The following is a 20,702-nucleotide window of genomic DNA, read 5'->3' on the forward strand; positions in this document are numbered from 1 at the left end:
GTAACGTGACAACTAATTTCAGACAAAAGCGACACTATAGCAAGTATTTGGATTAGCAGGGTACTCTGGTTTACATGATTGGGCAACTTGTAAAAGATATAGAACTGACTCAAAAGCTAAGTCAATAAAGTCGGCCAGTCAACTCCAATATTGACCACCTTTAAATGCCAAATCACACACATCAATCTTCTTTGAAACTTCCTCATCTAATAATTGTGTGTGTATATATAGTAAAGAAATGTTGTAGTATATGATGCAATTATCAAATTTACTCAATATCAAACTATCAAAATTAGAAGAAAATTATGGCTAAGCAAGATGATCAACTCAACCAATCCAACCTTTCAATTCGACTCTTTGATCCCACAACTGATGTAGATGATCTGATGGTATGGGTATCAGATGATCAAGTGACACAATTTTGTAGCTGGGACACCTACACTTCAAAGGACCAAGCTATTGAGTACATAAACAACTTTGTCATAAACCATCCTTATTATAGGGTAATATGCCTTAACAATAGGGCAATTGGTGCTATTTCTGTTACATGTAACACAGGAAATGATAAGTGTAGGGGGGAGTTGGGTTATGTCTTGGCATCCAAGTATTGGGGCCGAGGGATCGCTACGTGGGCGGTGAAGGCGGTGAGGTGTACGATATTCGAGGAGCGGCCGGAGTTGGAGAGGCTAGAGGCTCTTGTGGATGTAGAGAATAAGGGGTCACAAAAGGTGCTAGAGAAGGCTGGGTTTTTGAAAGAGGGTGTTTTGAGAAAGTTTTGTATTCAGAAAGGGAAGACTCGTGATATGGTCATGTTTAGTTTTCTTTCTACTGATGTTCCTCAAATGTAATTGTCATTAATTCAACATCAATTATTGTAATTTTGTACCAACTTTAATACTAAGTCTTCATATTTATGAATACAACAATTATTACATTTTGATTGCCATTTATTTATTTATTTATTTTGAGATAGAGAGTCGCAAGGACAATAATGTAGACGGAATTCAATTCTATGTCTTGAATATCACCCTTAATACTTTAACCAATTAATCTAGCTGGCATCCACAATTCCTTCTTTTTAAGAATATAAGTTGTTATCACTTCATATTTTCCTTATTTTGTCAAAAGTCAACATCACATTAGAATTTTTCCAACTAAATTAATTCTAATAAATGTTCATGCCTAAAGTGGTTTTTCATATAATAAATTTTTTGTTTCATAATTTTTGTGAAAAATAATAAGGATCACTCGTATTTACTTTGAAAACTAAATAAAATTTTAGATACGGAGTACATATCAACTACTTCTTCACTAAGCCTTTGTAAAAAGTAAATTTTTTTGGGCAACTATTGAATTGAGTGATGTGGTGTGTATTCCATAGCCATTTATCCACTTTGAGTAGCTTATTTATATAGATCAATACATTACTACATACTATGTGACATTCGACAAAGTTTTTTTTAAAGGGTAATAATTAGAGACTAACACACTAATTTTCTTATTCGGATCACCATAAAAGCAAAAATATGGACGATAATTTATGTCATATCTTAGATACCAACCTCAAAACTTTAAACAAAACTCGTATCGTCCATGAATAAACATACGGAGTACGCAGTAAAAGAGATTGAGGTATAAAGTTTAAATACGACCCTACTGTTTAATCCTCTTCCCTTCAATTTCTTGCTACAGTTCTCGGCATTTCATCTTCTCCCTTCTTCTAGTGAGAGACCAACCTTCTCCTTTGTTAGCTGGTAATGTATTCCTTTTCTTTCGAATCTTCGCGTATACACTAAACTCCATTGCTGCCCTGTATACAAGCTAATTCTTCAAGAACTGGTGAATTTTTGGATGAAATCCTCTGTTTTTTTTCTTTTCTTTTCGATTTCATGTGTAAATCATCAATCAATAATCTGGATGAAACCCATTAAATTTCTTTTTTTTTTTTTTTTTTGAATTAAAACGCCTGGTTTTTCTCTACCAATAATATTTCCCTTTTAAAACCCTTTAATTTCGTCATCATCATCATTTTACTTCACCATTAATACTCTGTTTTCTTGGATTTTTTAAATGTATTTTTATTCCAGTACATGAATAATTATTATAAATTTTGTGGGTATCATTGTTAATCTTATTTCTTGATTCAAGTTCTTCAATTAGTAGATAACAAAGACGTTCAATTATCAATTTTGAAATCTTGGGAGGTTTTTGTCATGGAATATTGTTGCTTGATTAATGACAAGTTTATAATTTTGGCTAATAATTTGACAATCTCTATGTTTTCCGTAGACTATATGAAATAATTGGAAAATAAAACTCATACAAATATGTATGTAGAAATCTTTCCCTTCGTTTAATTTCATTTTAATTAGCAAAAATCGGCATTTTGTATCAAATTTTATAGATGGAACACTGATCTTGCATAGTTTTCTTTGCCAATTTCATAATAGAAGTAAATCCTTATTGTTTGTTGATAGCAAATCACAATTCTTGCTTTGTTTTTGATGCAATATTTTTGAAATGCATAATAAGTACTCTGTAGAATACTTTTTTTTTTATATATAAAATAATGGTACACAGAATTTAGAATTTCTGACTGAGTTTGCTCCCTTAATTACAGCATCTTAATCTGAATTACAATCTGAAACCAATTAGTCATTCATACTCTAAAATGACACCACCAACAATGCCACATCAGCTGCCAAAAGATGAAGATGACTTCATCGACTTGCTGTTCTCGTGCCCATTCATTGTTGAAGAAACCTTGCTGCAGACCTCGAGTCACAATTGTAACTCTACTGAAGTTACTCCGCTTTCTGCAGTCATCACCGAGCCTCCAGCGACAGCTCTCACACCGTATGTTTTGGATTGTGAGGTCACTTGGCCAGCCTCAGTTCCGGAGTCTACTGAACCTGGTGTTCTTGAAGTTACAGTTTCGGTGCAATACGATTACACAAGTCCAGAAGCCAACTTGTTTTCAGAACCTACAGAGAGTGCTACTGAAAGCGCCTCACAACAAGAGGTACACTTTATTACACTTAACCTGCCTTTGAAGTTTTCACAAACCATCCTAAAATACAATTATCAACATGCCATGGTAAAATGACAAAAAGCCTCTACAATTGAATATCTGCAAATAACATTTAATAGCGCATTTTGTGATTCTACATCATTTACTACAATTGGTTGTTAAGTAAGAAAAGCTATAAAAGAGGGTTATTTTAGGGAAAACTCTCATTAGAAAAGCATAATTGTTCACCCTGTGATTACTGCCTCATCTACATGATGTCATGATCTATGCAGTCCTGTTGAATGTTTAACAAAATTTTCGCCTTCCATGTACAGTTGAGTTCTAAGGAAGCTCATACCTGTTCAACGGATAACAATACCTCAGCCAAAAATGATACAGATGATTTAGCTGAGTCACCAATACTACAAGAGGTACACTTTATTACACTTATCCTGCCTTTGAAGTTTTCACAAACCATCCTAAATTACAATTATCAGCATGCCATGGTCAAATGACAAAAAGCCTCTACAATTGAATATCTGCAAATAACATTTAATAGCGCATTTTGTTATTCTACGTCATTTCAATTGACTTACAATTGGTGGTTTAAGTAAGAAAAGCTATAAAAAGAGGGTTATGCATAATTGTTCACCCTGTGATTGCTGCATCATCTGCATGATGCCATGATCTATGCAGTCCTGCTGAATGTTTAACAAATCTTTTGCCTTCCATGTACAGTTGAGTTCTACTGAAGCTCATAACTGTTCAACGGATAACAATACCTCAGCCACAAATGATACAGATGATTTAGCTGAGTCTCCAATACTAATTCAACTAGAGGACTCTGGTACTCCTAGCACAGACATGTCAATGAGTTCGGATAGTCATGATTCCTACACAGAAGAGACTAAAAATGAGGTAAGGCATACAATATTTCCAGCGACTATACATTGTATGTTCTAATAAGATGCTTTTAGCCAAACCAAATATGTATGTACTACAAGGATATACATTTAGAAAGACTTAAATGATGAGGCTCTACAGATATTTGAAAAACTTAAATCAATGATGGTATGGAGTTCAGATGATGAATTAAGATTTTCCATTCTTGTAAGTGATGAACCTATATGTATGCGCCAAAATTTTTACTAATGACATGATCATTTCTTGATTGCATGAGTTTTGCTGCAGCCAAACCAAAAATTACTTGATGATATCAGAAAGATAAACAATAACCTGGGCAATATTGTACTTGAAGTGGATTCTGTCTCATCTTCTGCTTTTGGGGCCATGAACAAGACTGTTGTGAGGTGTTCCTATAATCCGATAGCTTTCTCCAGTGCAATCATGGAGCAATTTGCATCCTCGATACCAGTATGTCCTTTCCTCTTCTTCTTGAAGATGTCTGATGAAATTGTCATCACATTCATACACCTACTCACTAAATCATGGCTTTATTTATATATATTGCAGCCAGGAGCTATTGCAATAGAGTTTCTTGTTCCCTCAGATTATCCCGATTCTCCTCCTCAGATCTTAGACAGGCAGCCAGTTGGATATAGGTGAGTAAAAGCTTCAGCTCCTTTTGTAAAGCCGTGCTTGATTGGAATGATGACAACGGGAATTTATTAACAAATTTAACATATTGGTTGTTCTGTTGCAGTAAAGAGGTTAAAGAAATGCTGAAGGAAGCAAAGTATAGATTTTACAGCTTTGCTGAAGGCCTGGAGAAACTGAAAGAGTTGGCTGGTGCTTGGGATCACTGCGCTTGGTCAACTTTCTATGATTTTTCCCATAAGCAAGCAGAGAAAGGACTAACAATCAACGAACAGATCAGCACACTTGCAACTAAGGAGCATTTTGCAGAGCAAACCATTGTTTGATCAATCATGCATGTAACAACAGGATGGCAGATCAATCACTCAGTTACTCGATTATTACAAGTTCGGTTGGATACAATCTAGAATAACCTTGTTACAATCTTACAAACTCCCAATTTAGAATTATTTTTGTGAGATTTGGATTTAGAAACCAATACTCGTACTTTGTTTTACCAGCCGAGCCTTTTTAACTTCTAATAATGGCTCTAAGTATCGTGCTTTCAACCATCAAATACATTTAAGTTCTCGTATTAACATTGCAACACAACTCTATCACATACATTTCAATTCGCATATTAATATTGCTACACAACACTGCCACATACATTTCAAATTTCTTACTAATATTGCTACACAACTCTACCACATACATTTCATATCACTTATTAATATTGCTACACAACTTAACCACATACATTCCAATTCTCTTAGTAACATTGCTACACAACTCTACCACATAAATTCTCTTAGTAACATTGCTACACAACTCTACCACATACATACTCAAATCTCTTATGATCTCGCCCACTCATAGGATACATATCAACACTCTAATATCACGAGTTCGCAATCATTAGTTAACAAATAAATTATCCCCTTTTCATTGTAAGTCCTCTAACCATACTAAACTTGCAATATTTTACATGGGGCTAATTTTTCCCTTAAATTGCACCTTTTTTTTGGTGTATTCATCACCTATTACATTTATATTCACCATTTGACACAGCCAATATATTGAATTATTTGTCTTGTAATCTGATAATCTCATCATAAAACCTTAATTATTACTTAACAATTCAATCACCCAAAAACCCTAGTCCGCTAAATAAGTTCTCTAACATTCTAATCTAGCCATTTCAACAAAATTTGCAATTTTTTTCTCTTAAAAGTATCCAATTTTCCATTTTTATTGAATTCTTGTTCATGTTAAAATTAACATTCATACAAAAACATCAGATTTCTTTATTCTCAAGATGAAATGTGCATGAATTGGGATCAAATAATTAACAAATTTGACATGAATCCAACAATATATGAATTGGGAAATGGAGTGAGTAAGAGATACCTTAGATCTCCATAATATTTGCTTCGAATTCGTGGCAATATAACCCTCATCGCTGATGTTGAAGCGCGCCCGCCAATTCCCGTTGCGCTTCCTCACATAGTGCATTCTAAAAAAAAGAGTACTTAAAAAGAGAGCGTGGACTACGAAAGTACATAAAATTGACTCATATTCGATTACACAGAATACGGTAAAATATTAACTCATACAGAGTGCCCGATCACACGAACTTTAATGAAGTAGTAGTACAGACTACAATTCTACAAAGTCCTTGACCCGATCTAAATGACACCCAAAATAACTTTAAATAAGACTGTTTATGAAGTTGATACGGGGTAGGATATTTGATTTTTTTTCCCCCTTAATATTCAAAATTTTTAATAAGTTGATGAAGTGTTACTTAATAGTTTAGTGTTAATAATATATTTATACAAAAAATGAATATTTCGAATGTCTTGAAAATTTTAAAAGGCGGTTCAGATTCAATCAAAAATATAAAAACACGAACCGGATAACCAATATCTCGACCAGGATCAAGGCCAAGATTAGCTCAATTATTTGTTCGCACCTACGGACTAGAGGTAATAAAGATGGGTCCAACTTTGGATAGGTCATGGCCGGCAAAAATTAAACTTTTTTTTGGGCGAGCCATGGAGAACCATCAATTACATTTTTAGTTGTTTTTTACGGTCCGAAATAACCCGAAAAATCCAATAGTTAAATTAATATGTAGGGGCCGTTTGATTGGGGGTATTCATCAAAGGGAATGGGAATTAACTGCTATCATTCCCTTTGTATTTTTCCCATTCCGTTTACCTTCTTCATTCCCCCAAATTCTTCCAAGTTGATTCCCCACCTCCCCCTAGGTATTTCTATTCCCGTCCCCTAATTAACCACCCCAACAACACCATACCACCATCCTACTACCCACCTAAACCATCGTAAAACCCAGCCACTGCACCGCCGCTCGTCCCCCACCCGTCGCCGCACCTCCCCGCGCCCTTACAGATCTCCCCTCTCGCCTAGGGTTTTGAGGGTGGTGGCTGGAAATTGTGGGAAGTGAAGCAATGTGGTGGTGTGGTGGTGGATTGGTGGCAGTGTTTTCTTTGTTATTCAAAACAAACAACACGGCAAAATTGGGGTTTTTTTCATTCCATTCCGATTGTTTCCCTTTGTTCATTCCATTCCGATTACCCCGTGCGAACCAAACAACCCCTTAGAAGTTTAGAAAAAACAATTTCGGCCAAACTTTGGCCTAACCCTATTGGGCTGATTTTTTGCCTTCAGCCCATCACAGCCCATAATCACCTCTACTATGGGCCTATCCAAATTACCCCTTAGTGGAAAATAATTGGAAAATTAAATAAATATCCTTAATTATGCACAAATATTACCTCAGCCCGAAAAGTATCCTTAAATATCGTGTATATATATAGTTGAAACTCCTCAGTCTCCTCACTTCTACCTATTTCCCCTAGACAAAACCAGAGAAACTCACAAATCTCTCATAATTTTTTTTCGCCGCAAATCAAAAACCAATGTTGTTGTAACCTACAATTATAATCTAGGTGAAACCCTCGTTAAAGTAATCATTTTTATATTAATATACTTGAATTTGTTAATACTTGAATTTGTTAATACTTCATCAATAAAAATTGTATCTTTTTAAATTAATAATGTTAAAGTATTAATTTTTTTGCAGTGTAAAATATGGTTGAAGATAAATCAATGGAGGCCAATAATGATCAACCCAATGGATTGACTTTTGATTTCCGTCGGAAAGTGTTTAACATGTAAATACATTAATTATTTTATTTTTCTTTAGAAAATACTTTAATTAAATTATTTAATTAATAGTTTTTAATTATTTTGATTAATTATAAATTTCTTGATTATTTTCTTAGGAAATTGTTTATATGAATGCTTGATTTTCAATTACTTCATTCTTTTCTACATTGTATTTTTTTAATTTTGGGGTTTTGCCCTACGATTTTATTTTTGTTTAAGTTTTATGAATTTAGTTTAATTAAATTTTTAAAATATTATGTAAAATTCAGGTTCGTCAAGAAAGTGATAGAGTTGGGAAACAACCCTACTGACCCCAGTTACAATGTTCGACTTAGAAACCAATCTCTCAATATCGAGGCGGGAATATTTAAGAAAGCAACAAATAGGGTACGCGTGTTTTTACTAATTGATGGTATTCCTTTAGTTCGAAATTAATAGTCTTAAAGTTCGTATATAGTAGTATTTAATTATCTCCGATACATGTATATTAATAATTTAATATTCATAAATTGTCCAAACAAGGGATAAAAGTGACTGATTAACCAGATTTTTATGTATAAGGTTACATACTTACATTAGTATGTGCACTCGTTAGTTAGTGAAAATTTAAGATAAAATTGAGTAATTTGTGCGTTTGTGTTGACTCAATGAGTGTTGACTTTTTAGTATTACTCAAATTTACTTCCTGCTTCCATTTTTTATTTATTTATTTTATTATGCAGGATGAATATCTGGATATGATCAGGAATAAGCTGGACACCTTAGAAAAAAAAAGTAAAACACCCACATCAGGTAAGAGTATAAAATTAACGAAATTAATCTTAATGTGATTTGGAGTGACTAAGATTATTCTTGTATAGAATACATCCATACACCCGTTGAATACAAGTTTTAACGTGTTATATATATTATGATATGTGGTTGTTAATTATGGTCATATCCCATTTAACAAATAAAGTAGTCTTGTAATTGATACAGGTTTAATATCATACTAGATTTGATATAACAATTGAATTTTATCATCCAGGAAATCCATTGAGGAGTAATGTGATTCAGACACCAGTAGTTCATGCCAATCAGTCTGCACAACCAATCTACAATGCCAGTTCTTCTCTGCTTTCGTTTCCAAGTACTTCACATCCGATCCAAGCATCACAGATGATGTCCATGCCTGCTGCAGTGCCAACAATGCCTCAAAGGAACACACCTATGCAATCGACAGGTTTACACCAGTTCCAGCAGGGTGGAGCATTTGAGAGGCAGAATGTTCCTCAGAGAGACGCGCTCCAACATCCATTAGTGCAACATAGTAGGCCAATAATAAACGAAAGGAGGCTGAATATAGGAGGCTATCAACAACAACAACAACAACAACAATCACAGCCTCTTATAAGTTCGATGGTGATGCCATTGGAGCAGGGGACTAGATTTCATAATACTACTGGTGTACAAAAGTCCTACATGCCAAGTAGTCCTGCTGGTGTTCAAAATTTTGATGTTTTTCAGTCACAAACATCGCCTGCACAAACTCCATCATGTAAGATATCAATCAATATGTTATCTTTCTTAGTATATATTTCGCAAATTTATTATTTATAGTTGTAACTTTGTAGCTATCTATCTCACAGTTGTTATCGAAACCTCATTTTCTTTCATTCTTGATTCTACAGCATCCTTTCTTGATGCTGGAGCAGTTAATGCAGCTGATTGGAAGCTTCTCCTGATGGAGGTAAAGCTGTTTAAAATCTTAATATACTTATGAAGTTGTGAATCATTTCAGATTCCCTTTTATCATGGATCAGTGTGTATCATATTTGTTCGATAAGTTTCCTTGACAAGTAGATATACATAAATCAGTTTCAAAGGAAACTTGATTCTGTTGACAAAGAAATAACAAGTTTTTTTGTTGAATTGAATAAACTTTTCAAAAGTTTCTATAACATTGTAGCAGCATGAATTTTCATTGAACACAAACCTTTAAATTTTTTTGTGGGTGTATTGCAGTATCGCCAAGCAAAGATGGAGTACTTACCTGAACTAATTAGTATGCTTAAAAAAGCAAAGGAAGATTGTGCAAAGGTATATTCAGCTATTAGTCAGTGTTCTTGTTTTGCTATACATTGTTGTTTCTTTTATCTTTTCTCCGAAGTTGCTTAATCTCTGTGCCCTAAAGCAATGTTAACAACTGGACATAAGGTGTACTTTGTATGGTTTTTGTTTTTGTTGTTTCGATTAGTAGAGGCACTATCGATTTTCTAATGCTTGTATCTGTAAATCGATCTTTAATTTGTTGCAGGTGCAAGGTGTGATTCAACATGAAAAGGCCAAATACCTCAAGAATTGTGAACTAATGATCAGATTTCTGCAGTATTCTGAAAGTGATCTTACTTGCTTTCCTAAAGACAGAATTTGTAAAAATTTGAGTACAATTACACATTTCTTCAACTGTATGAAGAACCAAGCACCAAAAGCAGTCTCAAATGAACGGATTTCTGTAAACCAACTGCAAAATACTCCATTGGTACAGCATGGAGCCCTTGCTAGCAAAAATGTGTTTCCGCAATCACCATTTGATGCTCCGATTTCTTATGGTCTTATTGCACCAAAGCAGATAGACATGCAAGCTGTGCTGAATAATGGCTCTCGGGGTACTGCGGAACAAAATTCTGTGAGTATATCATGCTTAGCAGTATAAGTATTATCGATCACAAGTTGAGCTGAGCTTGATTTATCTTGAGCTCAACTGAACTTGAAAATCATTGAGCTCATAACTTTCTGCCTGCCATAGAAATATCTTACCTGTAAATTTTCTTATCGCGATTTCCTTAGAATGGCATCTGAAAAAACAACAGTTTAGAAGTGTTTTATCAAAGGACAAACTGAATTCTGACAAAGATTTCTTGGCTTATTTCAGCCTCTTAATTTGAAGCGAAATTCAGAGCCAATGCAGCCATCAGATATGGATCGACCTCTGAAAAAACAGCAATTAAGGAAGCCAAAAGAGAAAGACATTATGGATTCGATGTTTATGCCCTCAACCAAACCTAAAAGAGGCCGCCCAAAATCTACCAAACAGCCTCCGTTGCAGAAAAAGAATACATCATGTGTTTCAGATCCTAGAGCAATGTCACAGAATGTGGCCTCGATGGCTGCAGCTGATTCAGCTCCAACTCCAGTAACACCGTCTTCTGTACCTAAGGAGACTGAGGTGCAAGTTAAGTTTGCTTCCATTGTAACATCATCCGGAACAATAACTTCCTTGCCAGTTTATTCAGCTACAACTCCAATAACACCATCTTCTGCACCTAAAGAAATAAGAGAGATTGCTCGGTCTGTTTCACCTAATGAGATTGGAGCAATAGCAGCTGCACGCGATGCTGAGGTGCAAGATAAGTCAGCTTCCCTTGTAACATATGGAACAATAACTACACATTTACCATCAGATGGTGCTGCAGAAAGCAGCCAGACTCCACAATCTGCAATGCTGCCTATTGATCGCTTAGTTCGTGCTGTATGTCTGTTTAAATATTACTCTATAATTTATACTTTGTCATTCAGAAATCTGGTCCTCCATTAACTGATGTTTAACACATTTGTATTACCTTTCAGGTTCAGAGAGTATCTAAAGATACTCTGAAGAGAGCCGTAAATGATATGTATTCAGCCATCAACGATATGGACAGGTTACCCAAGTATGCAAGTTTTGGTGCTGATGAATCTAATCCATTTATGGATGATTATGAAGAATATGATCCTATAATGGGTTATCTTATTGAAAAATGAAACGTGACATCGATGCATCAGGCAGGGGTAATCGTCGGCCTAATAAAGTGGTGTGCTATCAACTGTAGATTGTATGGTCGCTTGGAGATGGCGTTTACTCATAGTCGTCCATACTCCACCCCATCATAAGCTATATACAAAACTGTGTTTGGAATTTGTATGCTACATTATTTTAACCTCCCACAATTGAGGTTATGACATGATTTAACTAGCTGTACTGTGTTATTTCTATCAATTTATCAGTACAGATTCAATATCAACTGAATTAAAGGATGTATTGAAATTCTTCAATCCTAAACATTTTAGGAAATTATTAGTTCAGTTCAAATTACATTCTCGTGAAGCATATTAATACCGCGTTTCTATGCATAAATATCTGTTTATGTTGCTTGCTGGTTTCTTGATTCGATGCATATCCATAGCATCCTAACCATGGCCTTGTAGGGACTGAAGTTAAAGAGATAAACAAGAAATTGATCGAGGGTCGGGTAGAAATAACTTCTACAGTTCTACTGATCTTGATTCTGAATCTAGTAAAGGGACTGCTGTTACTCGTTAGGTGTCTTATATGACCCTCAGTGAGAGTTTAAAGAAACGACTTGCAATCATGTCGCCTGTAAGTCCTTTCTCATTCAACTCAGAAATGTTCTCGAGTTTCTAATATATTTCTCGAACACAAGAAACAGGGAAATTTTGTGCATATAGACAATTCTGAGAGCTCTAATATTACAATAGCCTCCTTTTGGACCATTATCTTCGATAACCAAAAACATGTGCTTTAATTTTAATCTTCGATAACTTACCCAAATTATCTTTCATTCAACTCATGGATTCCGAGTTCTGACCTCTCTTGCAACGCGATTATGGTTGCAATGGATCGACAGATTGATTTCCCCCCTACATACTTGAGATTATCTTGCACACGCGTTATGAATAAGTAATTAATTTTATTGTTTTTCCCCCTGTAGTTTAGATTGCAGAGGTCAGACTTGAGCTAATGTGCAATAGTTCAATGAAGAAGATCGAACTTGTTTTTTCCTCGACAGTCGAGTAACAACAATATAATCTTCCATTGCTGCAACGATTCCAAATTCAAATTCAATTCATTTCATTATCTTTCCCCCCTTTTTCCACATTTATTTCATCATACCCAAAAATAATTTGTACTTCTCAACTGAAATCCACTTAGAGCTTTAAGCACGAAAGAGTAACAATTCATAGCAAAGCTTTGATTTGATTCAAATGCTCATCATTTCTGAATCAAGATCTTGTTTGGAATTGAATATACAAGGATTTACTTTCGAGGACTCAAACCCAAATTATAAGCAAACCCTGTTTTCTGTTCACACATCCTCAAAGCTTTCCCAGAAGTCAGCCAAATAGGGTTAAAGCAGCCAAATGAAGAAACAAAAAGAGAATAAGATTTGAATAAATTTCTATTGAATCTTCCAATCCTAGTATCCTAATAAACAAAATTTTCTTTTAACATTATCTAATGACTTGTCATACTACTGTCAATAACTGAATACTAGTATACAAGAGAACTGTGGCCGGGAGAATCACATTGCCCATATAACTCTTCAAATCGTGACAGTGACCTCAGCTCAGCATCAGCATACATCTGTGGAGAAGACTATATCAGGGTGAAAGGACTCAAAATCTGATGAAAGATCCAAACAATATATAATCCTGAAGGCTTACAAAAATGTGTTTATCCGGTGTTAGAGGCAGTGGCTGCAGAGGCAACAGATGCAACTAAACCAATTGACTACAGTCAGCTCCACCAGCAATAAAGAATAAAACCTCACCATTTGTCATAGGGAGAGAGAGAAAGTACAGGTCTTTCATTATACACCAGCATTGACTGGAGTGGAATGTCTTAAACTCTCACAGCCCGGGCAATTATGCAAACTTTCATGAATATAAATGTCACAATCAATGCAGAAATACTTTTTGCATTTTGGGCATTTAACACAGTAAATGGATCCAGTCCCTGCATGAACCAAATTAATTTGTAAGAAAATCAATAAATAAAAATCATCTCACTAATAAAAAATGCTTTTTTCTGAAGAACAGAGCAACAAACAGCTAAAGCACGACTACAAGCTTACTGACTACAAAAGGATTTCCGGCCTTTTTAATTCCATTGTCATATCTACTGACAAGTGAAATGTACCACTACTATCATTAAAGATCAGCACAAGTACTCATCAGGTACTGTCAGATACCTCTATTTAGTAGGCTAACTCCACCACAGGCCCCCCATCTTACATAGATTTCTTACTAGATATGGTGATTTTAAGTGTTTTTCCTGCCTACTGAAAGATAGTGCTTACTCCCTCCGTATTTTATTACTTGCCCCACTTTCCTTTTGCGACCGTACTTTATTACTTGCTCCTTTTTTTTTTTTTTTTTTTGAAACTTTTAATAATATTTTACTATTTTCATTCCCACTAGTAATAATATTATACTAATTTTTTTGGAAACTTTTAATAATATTTTACTATTTACTCCCCACTAGCTTACTTTCTACTATTCCTGGATTTCCTCCTAAAACTTCGCACAAGGAGAAATGGAGCAAGTAATAAAATACGGAGGAAGTAATAAGCAAGACTAGAAAACAACTTAGTAACTTACAGTCAACTTTATTATTTAGATAAATCAGAGGAAAGATCAGGTGGACAGCTTGACAAGACTTTAAGCTGCCAGAGCACTTGCTATCAATCAGCTGAAGATCCCAGATCAAAAGTACTTTACACACTTTTAGACATTCAATTTTGCATCTAGCCAATAAGATTCCTCTCGAACGGAAAATATTGTCAGATTATTTCACTCAGATCAACACCATTTACTCCTGACTCAAATCACAAATCATCTCTTATTTCCCAGAAACACAGCTTCAGTTGATCACATTGATGCATTCAATTTTCAACCCCTGGAAGAAGTCATGCACTGCATCTGGCAACCAAATCCGATGACATAACTCTATCAACGACATACCTTCCCCACCCCTCCCCCCAAGTCCCACAGCAGTAGGGTCTTAATGCTCCTACTCTATATCAATCCCCAAATGGTTGAAAAAGTCTCAGTTAATGTTCCTTTATCTTTCACTTAGTTCAGTTAACAAGACAATTATCAAAATACTCCCTCCATGGTTACATATTCTATTTTGGGTGTCACCTTTCTTTTTTTGGTGTTCCACCCGGTTCACCCTTTGGGCTAATCCGGATTCAAGAATCAGTTCTGGGTGGTTAGGTTCCAGTCCTCTCCCAATTGCCGTTGTGGGGGATCGAACATTACGGTCCTCCCTACAAGTGTAGTCTCACACACCACTACACCAATAGCTAATTGGTGGGTGTCACCTTTCTAAGGTTACATTTCTTAAATTTCCTAAAATAGAATACTAACTTTACACTTATATCCCCACATATTCACACTCCCAATACATTTACCATAATAAAACCTACTTTCAATGTAATTATTCCCATCTACCAAAACATTTGCATATTTCCAAATCAACTATTTCCATTTATCAAAACATTTATCCACTCCCAAAGCAAATATTTCCATTTATCAAAATATTTACCTACTCCCTAAACAAATAGTCTAATTATACATACTCCCAAAGTCTTTTTCTTATTACCCATTTAAAAAACCAAACGTAACCATAGAAAAGTGACGGAAGGAATACATGTTTCTAGACTTTGAGGCTTTCAAATCTGTTTATAATACACAAGCAATACTCTATATTTTGGCAGTTTACAATTCATAGAATTTAGATTAAGCAAAAAGAAGGGATTGAGAAAATTTTGAATCAGGATCCAGCCTCACCACTTATCGGGGCTAATATAAGAAACAAGTAATGTGTGACAGAAAGGGAAGGGATAAATTGCCAAAATAATTCGTAAATTTCATACTGATTAATATAAACTAGAATAACTAATTTAGAATAACAAGCCTAATAAGTAGCCATCTACAATATTCCAGGAAATTTTAACAATTAGATGCTAGACCAGTTTGCAATGACTCCTTTTCTGAAAAGATAGACTCAACTTGTTTCCAAAATTCACCTCACAATGATCTGATGGTCCACCAGATCCTAGTCCACAGGACATGAGGACATATAATATGGCTTTTCCCTCCACTTCTAATTGTTACTCATTTTCTCCATCTGCTCAGTGTGGGAGCAGTTTGTGTACAATAATAAGATCTTTATATTACAAAATACAAACTTTATAGAGATTCCCACCTAACACACTAGATTTAGAGACTTTACTGAACTAAGTATTTACAGTGGAAGGTGGCTACTTGCTGAAAGGGATACATTAAATTAAATAATTTAATTTGTTTACTAACTTCATAGTGGCCCTATGCTTTTAAAACCATGGTATAGCATAGTCAGTTGAGAGTCTGTTATTGTGAGCTCGACCTCTCAAGCTATTGAAGTTGTAGATGTTATGCAGGACTGGACCTAGAAAATAACCCCAAATGTCCTAACAGTTTGCTTTCAAAGAAAATTCTTGCTCATTAAGATTAGAGTGTCCTAACCATTAAGATCATTAACTTACTGCCATTCACAAGGCAACTAAATTGTTCTGGAACTTTGTTAAACATTCTCTATGCAGTACTTCAAGGCTCTTTTCTCGCCCTTTTTCTATGCATATTTAAATATACTGGATCTTAGAAAGTCATACATGCAATGAGCCAGATTGTGGGTACTGAAGAGACTGTGAACTCCACACTGCTTCAGCAATAGCACTTATGTATTGGACAAACGATAGACATCACATAAGGCATAACACCATCAATACACTAGCTGACTAGCACCATACTCTCGCAGAAAGAATATTCAGATAAAAAGATTAGGCCAATACATTCCAAGCCAAATATTGACTAGTGTTTTGCTGTTCTATAATGAACGCAACAGTAGAAGCAAATGAATAAATTATTACCCAACCCTACCTCTTAAATCTTGATGCAGTAAGCATTCTAGGAGAAACTGTGCTAGGAAACATTTTATAGAACAGCAAAACACTAGTCAATATTTAGCTTGGAATGTATTGGCCTAATCTTTTTATCTGAATATTCTTTTTATCTGAAAATAATAATAATAAAAAGATAAATACTTTGTAAAATAAAGTAATCATTGTCTCATTACCAGACTAAATATCCAAGTGTGCTTCTTCCAACAGACCAATAAGACGTAGGGCTCATGGAGACAGATTCTAAGTAGCTTTTAAAGTTTTGACTTTAAAAAAAGGTATAAAAGAAGAGTTTGGTAAGTCAGTGTTTTACTGTGTCTTTTAGAGGTAAAGGTAATGTTTTGGGAAGCTACAAATATAATTTTTGGGGTGTAGGTAAAAATTTGATCCCTTCTTTTTCTATTAATCCAAAAGCTGATTGTATGGATTGAAAAACTACAAAGACAAATTAATTATACTACATACACAACACTTTTCTGACAACTGATATCTTATTGTACACTATAGCAATGTCTATGGCAGGAAAATCAATATAAGTCTAGCTCCCGAATCCTACCACATGCATAACCTAGCAAGATCTTGTTGTACACTATAGCAGGTCATGTCACAAATCACAAAGCCACTAAGACAAGTAATCGCCCTTTTGCTCTCTGAAATACAATGTAAAAATATCAACTAGACAGGTGATCACATTGAGTCACTAAGCAGACAGATTATATGATCATATTACACCAGCCAATCAAACCAAAGGTTGCATTTAAGAAAGAGGGGGAAATCTCAGTCAGGCAACATGATAGCTACATATAATAAACCAACTGAAATCCTAACTTCTTTTGTATGATGCTTACCAGGATTTGTCAAACTCTGCATGCATCCAAAACATGTTTCGAGTGATTTCTGTCCCGCAATATTCCCATTTGAAAAAGACACCTCATCGAAGGGTGTTATTGGAAAGAGATGATGATATGACCTTGCTAAATGGGGAGAAGAAACAAGTGTTAGCCCACATATGCGACATTCTGTGGGCAGCTCACAAACACGAGCCTTGCATCTAGGACAGGTGTATCCAGCACCAACCTTAGCCTCTTTATGACACACACATATTGAGACCACACCTTCCGCCGCTCTTTGTGGAAATCCCATCTTGATCAAGTTAGCAGTTGCATATTCAGCAATAGCTGGAGGTGGTGGTGCATGCTCCAGCAACAACTCTTTCAGATGGAACTACAAGGAGGGAAAACTAATTCAGAGAATAGTACATACATTTTAGAAGAGTATATTATACAATCATCAGCACAAATATCTCCACCATTTCGGCACACAGATAGGATCAATTTCATATCATACAATCTTTCAGTAGTACAACTCACCTCATCCAAAGCAATAGCATATGATCCACCTGTTTCCTGGCATATATGTTTGCAAATAAACATCTCTGCAGAAAGACCTACTATTGAACACCTAATCTTCGACTTTTTGCATTTCTGAATAGTCTCCATTATGTCACCTGGATCACAGGTACTAAGAGCCGAATACAAAATAAGGACTTCGCGATGACCATATGATGGAATTTGATTTAAGCATTCATGAACAAGTTCTAGGGCGTTCTGTAAAGACGCATCCCCTGAACACTCCAACTTCTTCATCAAAGCCATAATATGAGACTCCGGGCTACCACCCATATCCGTTAAGCAATGAGCAATGCCATCTTTAATCCCCACAAGACCAATTTGACTAAGTGGATTCTGGTCAAAAAACTCTCTTACGAAAGCCTCCACATGTTTGGCAACAACGGCCATTCTGCTTGGCTTGAAATCCATCTCTGCAGCTGCCTACAGAGAAGGATTCAAGGTTATAGACTGAGAATAGAAATATCAGAATAATACAACAATAATGACTGAATGAGTAGCTGCTCAAAAAACAATCTTTTCAATATTTCAATCCCTCACTACACTCAATTACAATCCAAGCGTTATCATAATTTTCCCAGTCATATACTTATCCAACTTAACACTAGTACAAAACTACAAATCAAATCTTTCAACTCATGATCAGCAACTCAATGCTTAAAGCATAAGCTATGGACTTATGGCTAGCAATAATGATTGAATTTTAGTTATAAAGAGAAGACTACATGGTAGGAAACTCATTACCCTGGAGAAATCCATGACAACATAGATATATCGAATAAGACCTTTTTGAATTCGAGCAGAGGTTGAGGTAGACGAGATGGAACGAATACGTCTACGATACTGGGCGTGGTACATCGACTTATTATCAATCGGACGAAGTAGCCCAGACTCATCTTCTTGCAAAGACTCCCATGATCTCTCATCAGTATAGGCTCTCTCCCAAGCAGACATATCATTGTCCTCATCTTCATCATCCTCGTCTTCGTCTCGGCCAAGCCGTTTTCCTCTAGTATTGCTAACCTCCCTATGTTCAATGCTGCTCATTATCTAAAACTTAAAACTGAAAATTATTCAAAATCAGTTACTTTCATACAAATCATAGTTACCTGACTCCCTAAATCCCTTCGAATCAATAAGAAAGGGGGAATTACAGGGAGAAAAATTCCATTTTCATAGTTCCAACCTAACATTATCAACCAAATTAGAATCAATTATCAAATTACAATATTGTGGCTTGAGAATTTGAAAAACAAAATCCTAGCAATGAAATTTTTGGTTATAATTTTTCAGTAATTACATACAATAGTTCAATAATCAACCTTAGAAGAACCCTAAATTGATTATAATCTAGCAATGAAATTCTCATTATAATCCTTCAGCGATTATAACCAATGTTTCAAAAATCCCCCAACAGAAGAACCCTAAATTGAGTAAATTGAAAAATTGATATTCGATGATTGAATATAAAGACAGGTTTACCTCAGAAGCAGCGTCAATGGAGGAGAGAAAGCTCACAAGTAGGCTTCAATGGAGGAGAGAGAAGGAGAGTGCAGTGACCGCAGTGTACACATGAAAAAGTTCCAAAGCGGGGAAAATTATTCTGTTTCACGAACACATCTAGAGGTGGCAAACTGGCAACGGGTCGCATCTGGATCGGATCCTGCTAAATTCGGATCCAAATCCGTCTTAAGAACATCCGGATTCGCAGGTAATTTATGGTTGTGTTTGGTGAATAGTTTAAACTGAAAACTGATTATGTTAGCTGATTTTGACTAGCTGATTGTATTACTCTTAACTAATTTGACTAACTTATTTTATTAGCAGGTTGAATAAAAGTGTTTGGTAAATAGTGTTTGGTAAATAGCTGATAGCTTAAAGTTGATTAAGTATGTAAAATGACCAATAAGCTAATTGTGGCTTGTGGGGGTAAGTAGTTTAGGTATGATTTTAAATTAAATGGGGGTATAGGTGTCATTTCACCATAAATTAATGAATAAGCTAATTGAAAAAGCTCTTAAAAGGAGCATTTTCAAAAAGAGCTTATAGTAGAATAAGCTCTTCAAATAAGCTTCTCATAAAACACCTTAAATTAGCTTATTTAATAGTCAATAAGCTAATTTTGCTCAAATAAGTTGTTTAGCAAACACGGCCTATTTTCCAAGTATCTTTTAGAAACTTACTACCCCTGTTTATTTAGTTAACACATTTGACTTTGTCGCTATTCACCTAATCTACTGTAATTTCGGTTTGTGATTTCTTGCTAAATTTTGACTTTGTTATTCACATAATCTGGTTTATATAGTAATGTAAGATTTTGTTAGGTTCATCTCAATGTCTATTTTCCATGTATCAAAATTTCATTTTTTTTTGTTAATAGGTAACTAAGCACAATTACATTTAAAAATTGCGTTGACAAACGTGCCTAAATGAATTGTGTTAACTAATAAAAAAACATAAGAATTATTATTTTAATTTTTTTTTTGTTAATATTATTTTTTTTAAGTTCTCCTAATATATCTACATGCTTAAAAGTAAACATTATTTTTCAAAAGTAACAATCAAATACTACATACTTTTTCCGTTTCTTTTTAGTTGCATCACTTTTCTTAAACGAAAGTTTTAAATCAGTTACAATACTTTCCTTTTTAATTGATAATATCTCTCCACTCTCCTATCACATGTGTCCATTTATTTTATTCTCTCTATTTCTCTCATCTCCAAATATTTCCTAAGAGTTCGCAATTTGCAAAGTGAAGCAAATAAAAAATATGAGATAAACAAAGT

At 34.9% G+C, this 20,702-nt stretch overlaps 3 protein-coding genes and 1 long non-coding RNA gene across 7 annotated transcripts; 2 read left to right on the forward strand and 2 right to left on the reverse strand.

Moving 5' to 3' along the window:
- Window positions 1-237: 237 nt before the first annotated feature.
- Window positions 238-946, forward strand: LOC145631144 (uncharacterized). The gene has a single exon (XM_081683236.1). The coding sequence runs from the start codon at window positions 306-308 to the stop codon at window positions 846-848; it is 543 nt and encodes a 180-aa protein (XP_081539362.1). The 5' UTR covers window positions 238-305; the 3' UTR covers window positions 849-946.
- A 2,473-nt stretch (window positions 947-3,419) lies between these two features.
- Window positions 3,420-4,435, reverse strand: LOC145631146 (uncharacterized). Its single transcript, XR_014112352.1, has 3 exons — window positions 4,247-4,435; window positions 3,663-3,903; window positions 3,420-3,549 (listed from the first exon to the last, which is right to left on the reverse strand). It is a non-coding gene; the product is annotated as an uncharacterized LOC145631146 (long non-coding RNA).
- LOC145631145 (mediator of RNA polymerase II transcription subunit 15a-like) lies at window positions 3,693-5,320 on the forward strand. Of its 2 annotated transcripts, XM_081683238.1 has the most exons (4): window positions 3,693-3,928; window positions 4,202-4,384; window positions 4,484-4,572; window positions 4,674-5,320. In XM_081683238.1, the coding sequence occupies exons 1-4, from the start codon at window positions 3,716-3,718 to the stop codon at window positions 4,891-4,893; spliced, it is 705 nt and encodes a 234-aa protein (XP_081539364.1). In that variant the 5' UTR covers window positions 3,693-3,715; the 3' UTR covers window positions 4,894-5,320. The 2 variants fall into 2 exon arrangements, with proteins under 2 accessions (XP_081539364.1, XP_081539363.1); XM_081683237.1 differs by having other exon boundaries at window positions 4,202-4,572.
- A 7,607-nt stretch (window positions 5,321-12,927) lies between these two features.
- Window positions 12,928-19,524, reverse strand: LOC145631147 (general transcription factor IIH subunit 2-like). 3 transcript variants are annotated; one of them, XR_014112353.1, is made up of 6 exons: window positions 19,398-19,524; window positions 18,660-18,978; window positions 17,877-18,338; window positions 17,355-17,730; window positions 13,226-13,517; window positions 12,928-13,145 (listed from the first exon to the last, which is right to left on the reverse strand). XR_014112353.1 is itself a non-coding variant. In XM_081683240.1 (5 exons), the coding sequence occupies exons 2-5, from the start codon at window positions 18,960-18,962 to the stop codon at window positions 13,372-13,374; spliced, it is 1,287 nt and encodes a 428-aa protein (XP_081539366.1). In that variant the 5' UTR covers window positions 18,963-18,977; window positions 19,398-19,489; the 3' UTR covers window positions 13,152-13,371. The 3 variants fall into 3 exon arrangements, 1 of the variants encoding a protein (XP_081539366.1); XR_014112354.1 differs by having other exon boundaries at window positions 18,660-18,965; window positions 19,398-19,512; XM_081683240.1 differs by lacking the exon at window positions 12,928-13,145 and having other exon boundaries at window positions 13,152-13,517; window positions 18,660-18,977; window positions 19,398-19,489.
- Window positions 19,525-20,702: the final 1,178 nt, after the last annotated feature.

Source organism: Chenopodium album, chromosome 5, assembly GCF_948465745.1.
Source record: "Chenopodium album chromosome 5, dcCheAlbu1.1, whole genome shotgun sequence".
NCBI classification, from domain to species: Eukaryota; Viridiplantae; Streptophyta; class Magnoliopsida; order Caryophyllales; family Amaranthaceae; genus Chenopodium; species Chenopodium album.

Coding starts and splice junctions, on each gene's coding strand:
- LOC145631147 (XM_081683240.1), bottom strand. CDS start 18,962: ATGAGCAGCATTGAACATAGGGAGGTTAGCAATACTAGAGGAAAACGG. Junction 17,731..17,876: donor ATGCTATTGCTTTGGATGAG/GTGAGTTGTACT, acceptor CCCTCCTTGTAG/TTCCATCTGAAAGAGTTGTT. Junction 13,518..17,354: donor GCAGAGTTTGACAAATCCTG/GTAAGCATCATA, acceptor TGGTTCATGCAG/GGACTGGATCCATTTACTGT.
- LOC145631145 (XM_081683237.1), top strand. CDS start 3,716: ATGTTTAACAAATCTTTTGCCTTCCATGTACAGTTGAGTTCTACTGAA. Junction 3,929..4,201: donor CAGAAGAGACTAAAAATGAG/GTAAGGCATACA, acceptor GTTTTGCTGCAG/CCAAACCAAAAATTACTTGA. Junction 4,573..4,673: donor AGGCAGCCAGTTGGATATAG/GTGAGTAAAAGC, acceptor GTTCTGTTGCAG/TAAAGAGGTTAAAGAAATGC.
- LOC145631144 (XM_081683236.1), top strand. CDS start 306: ATGGCTAAGCAAGATGATCAACTCAACCAATCCAACCTTTCAATTCGA.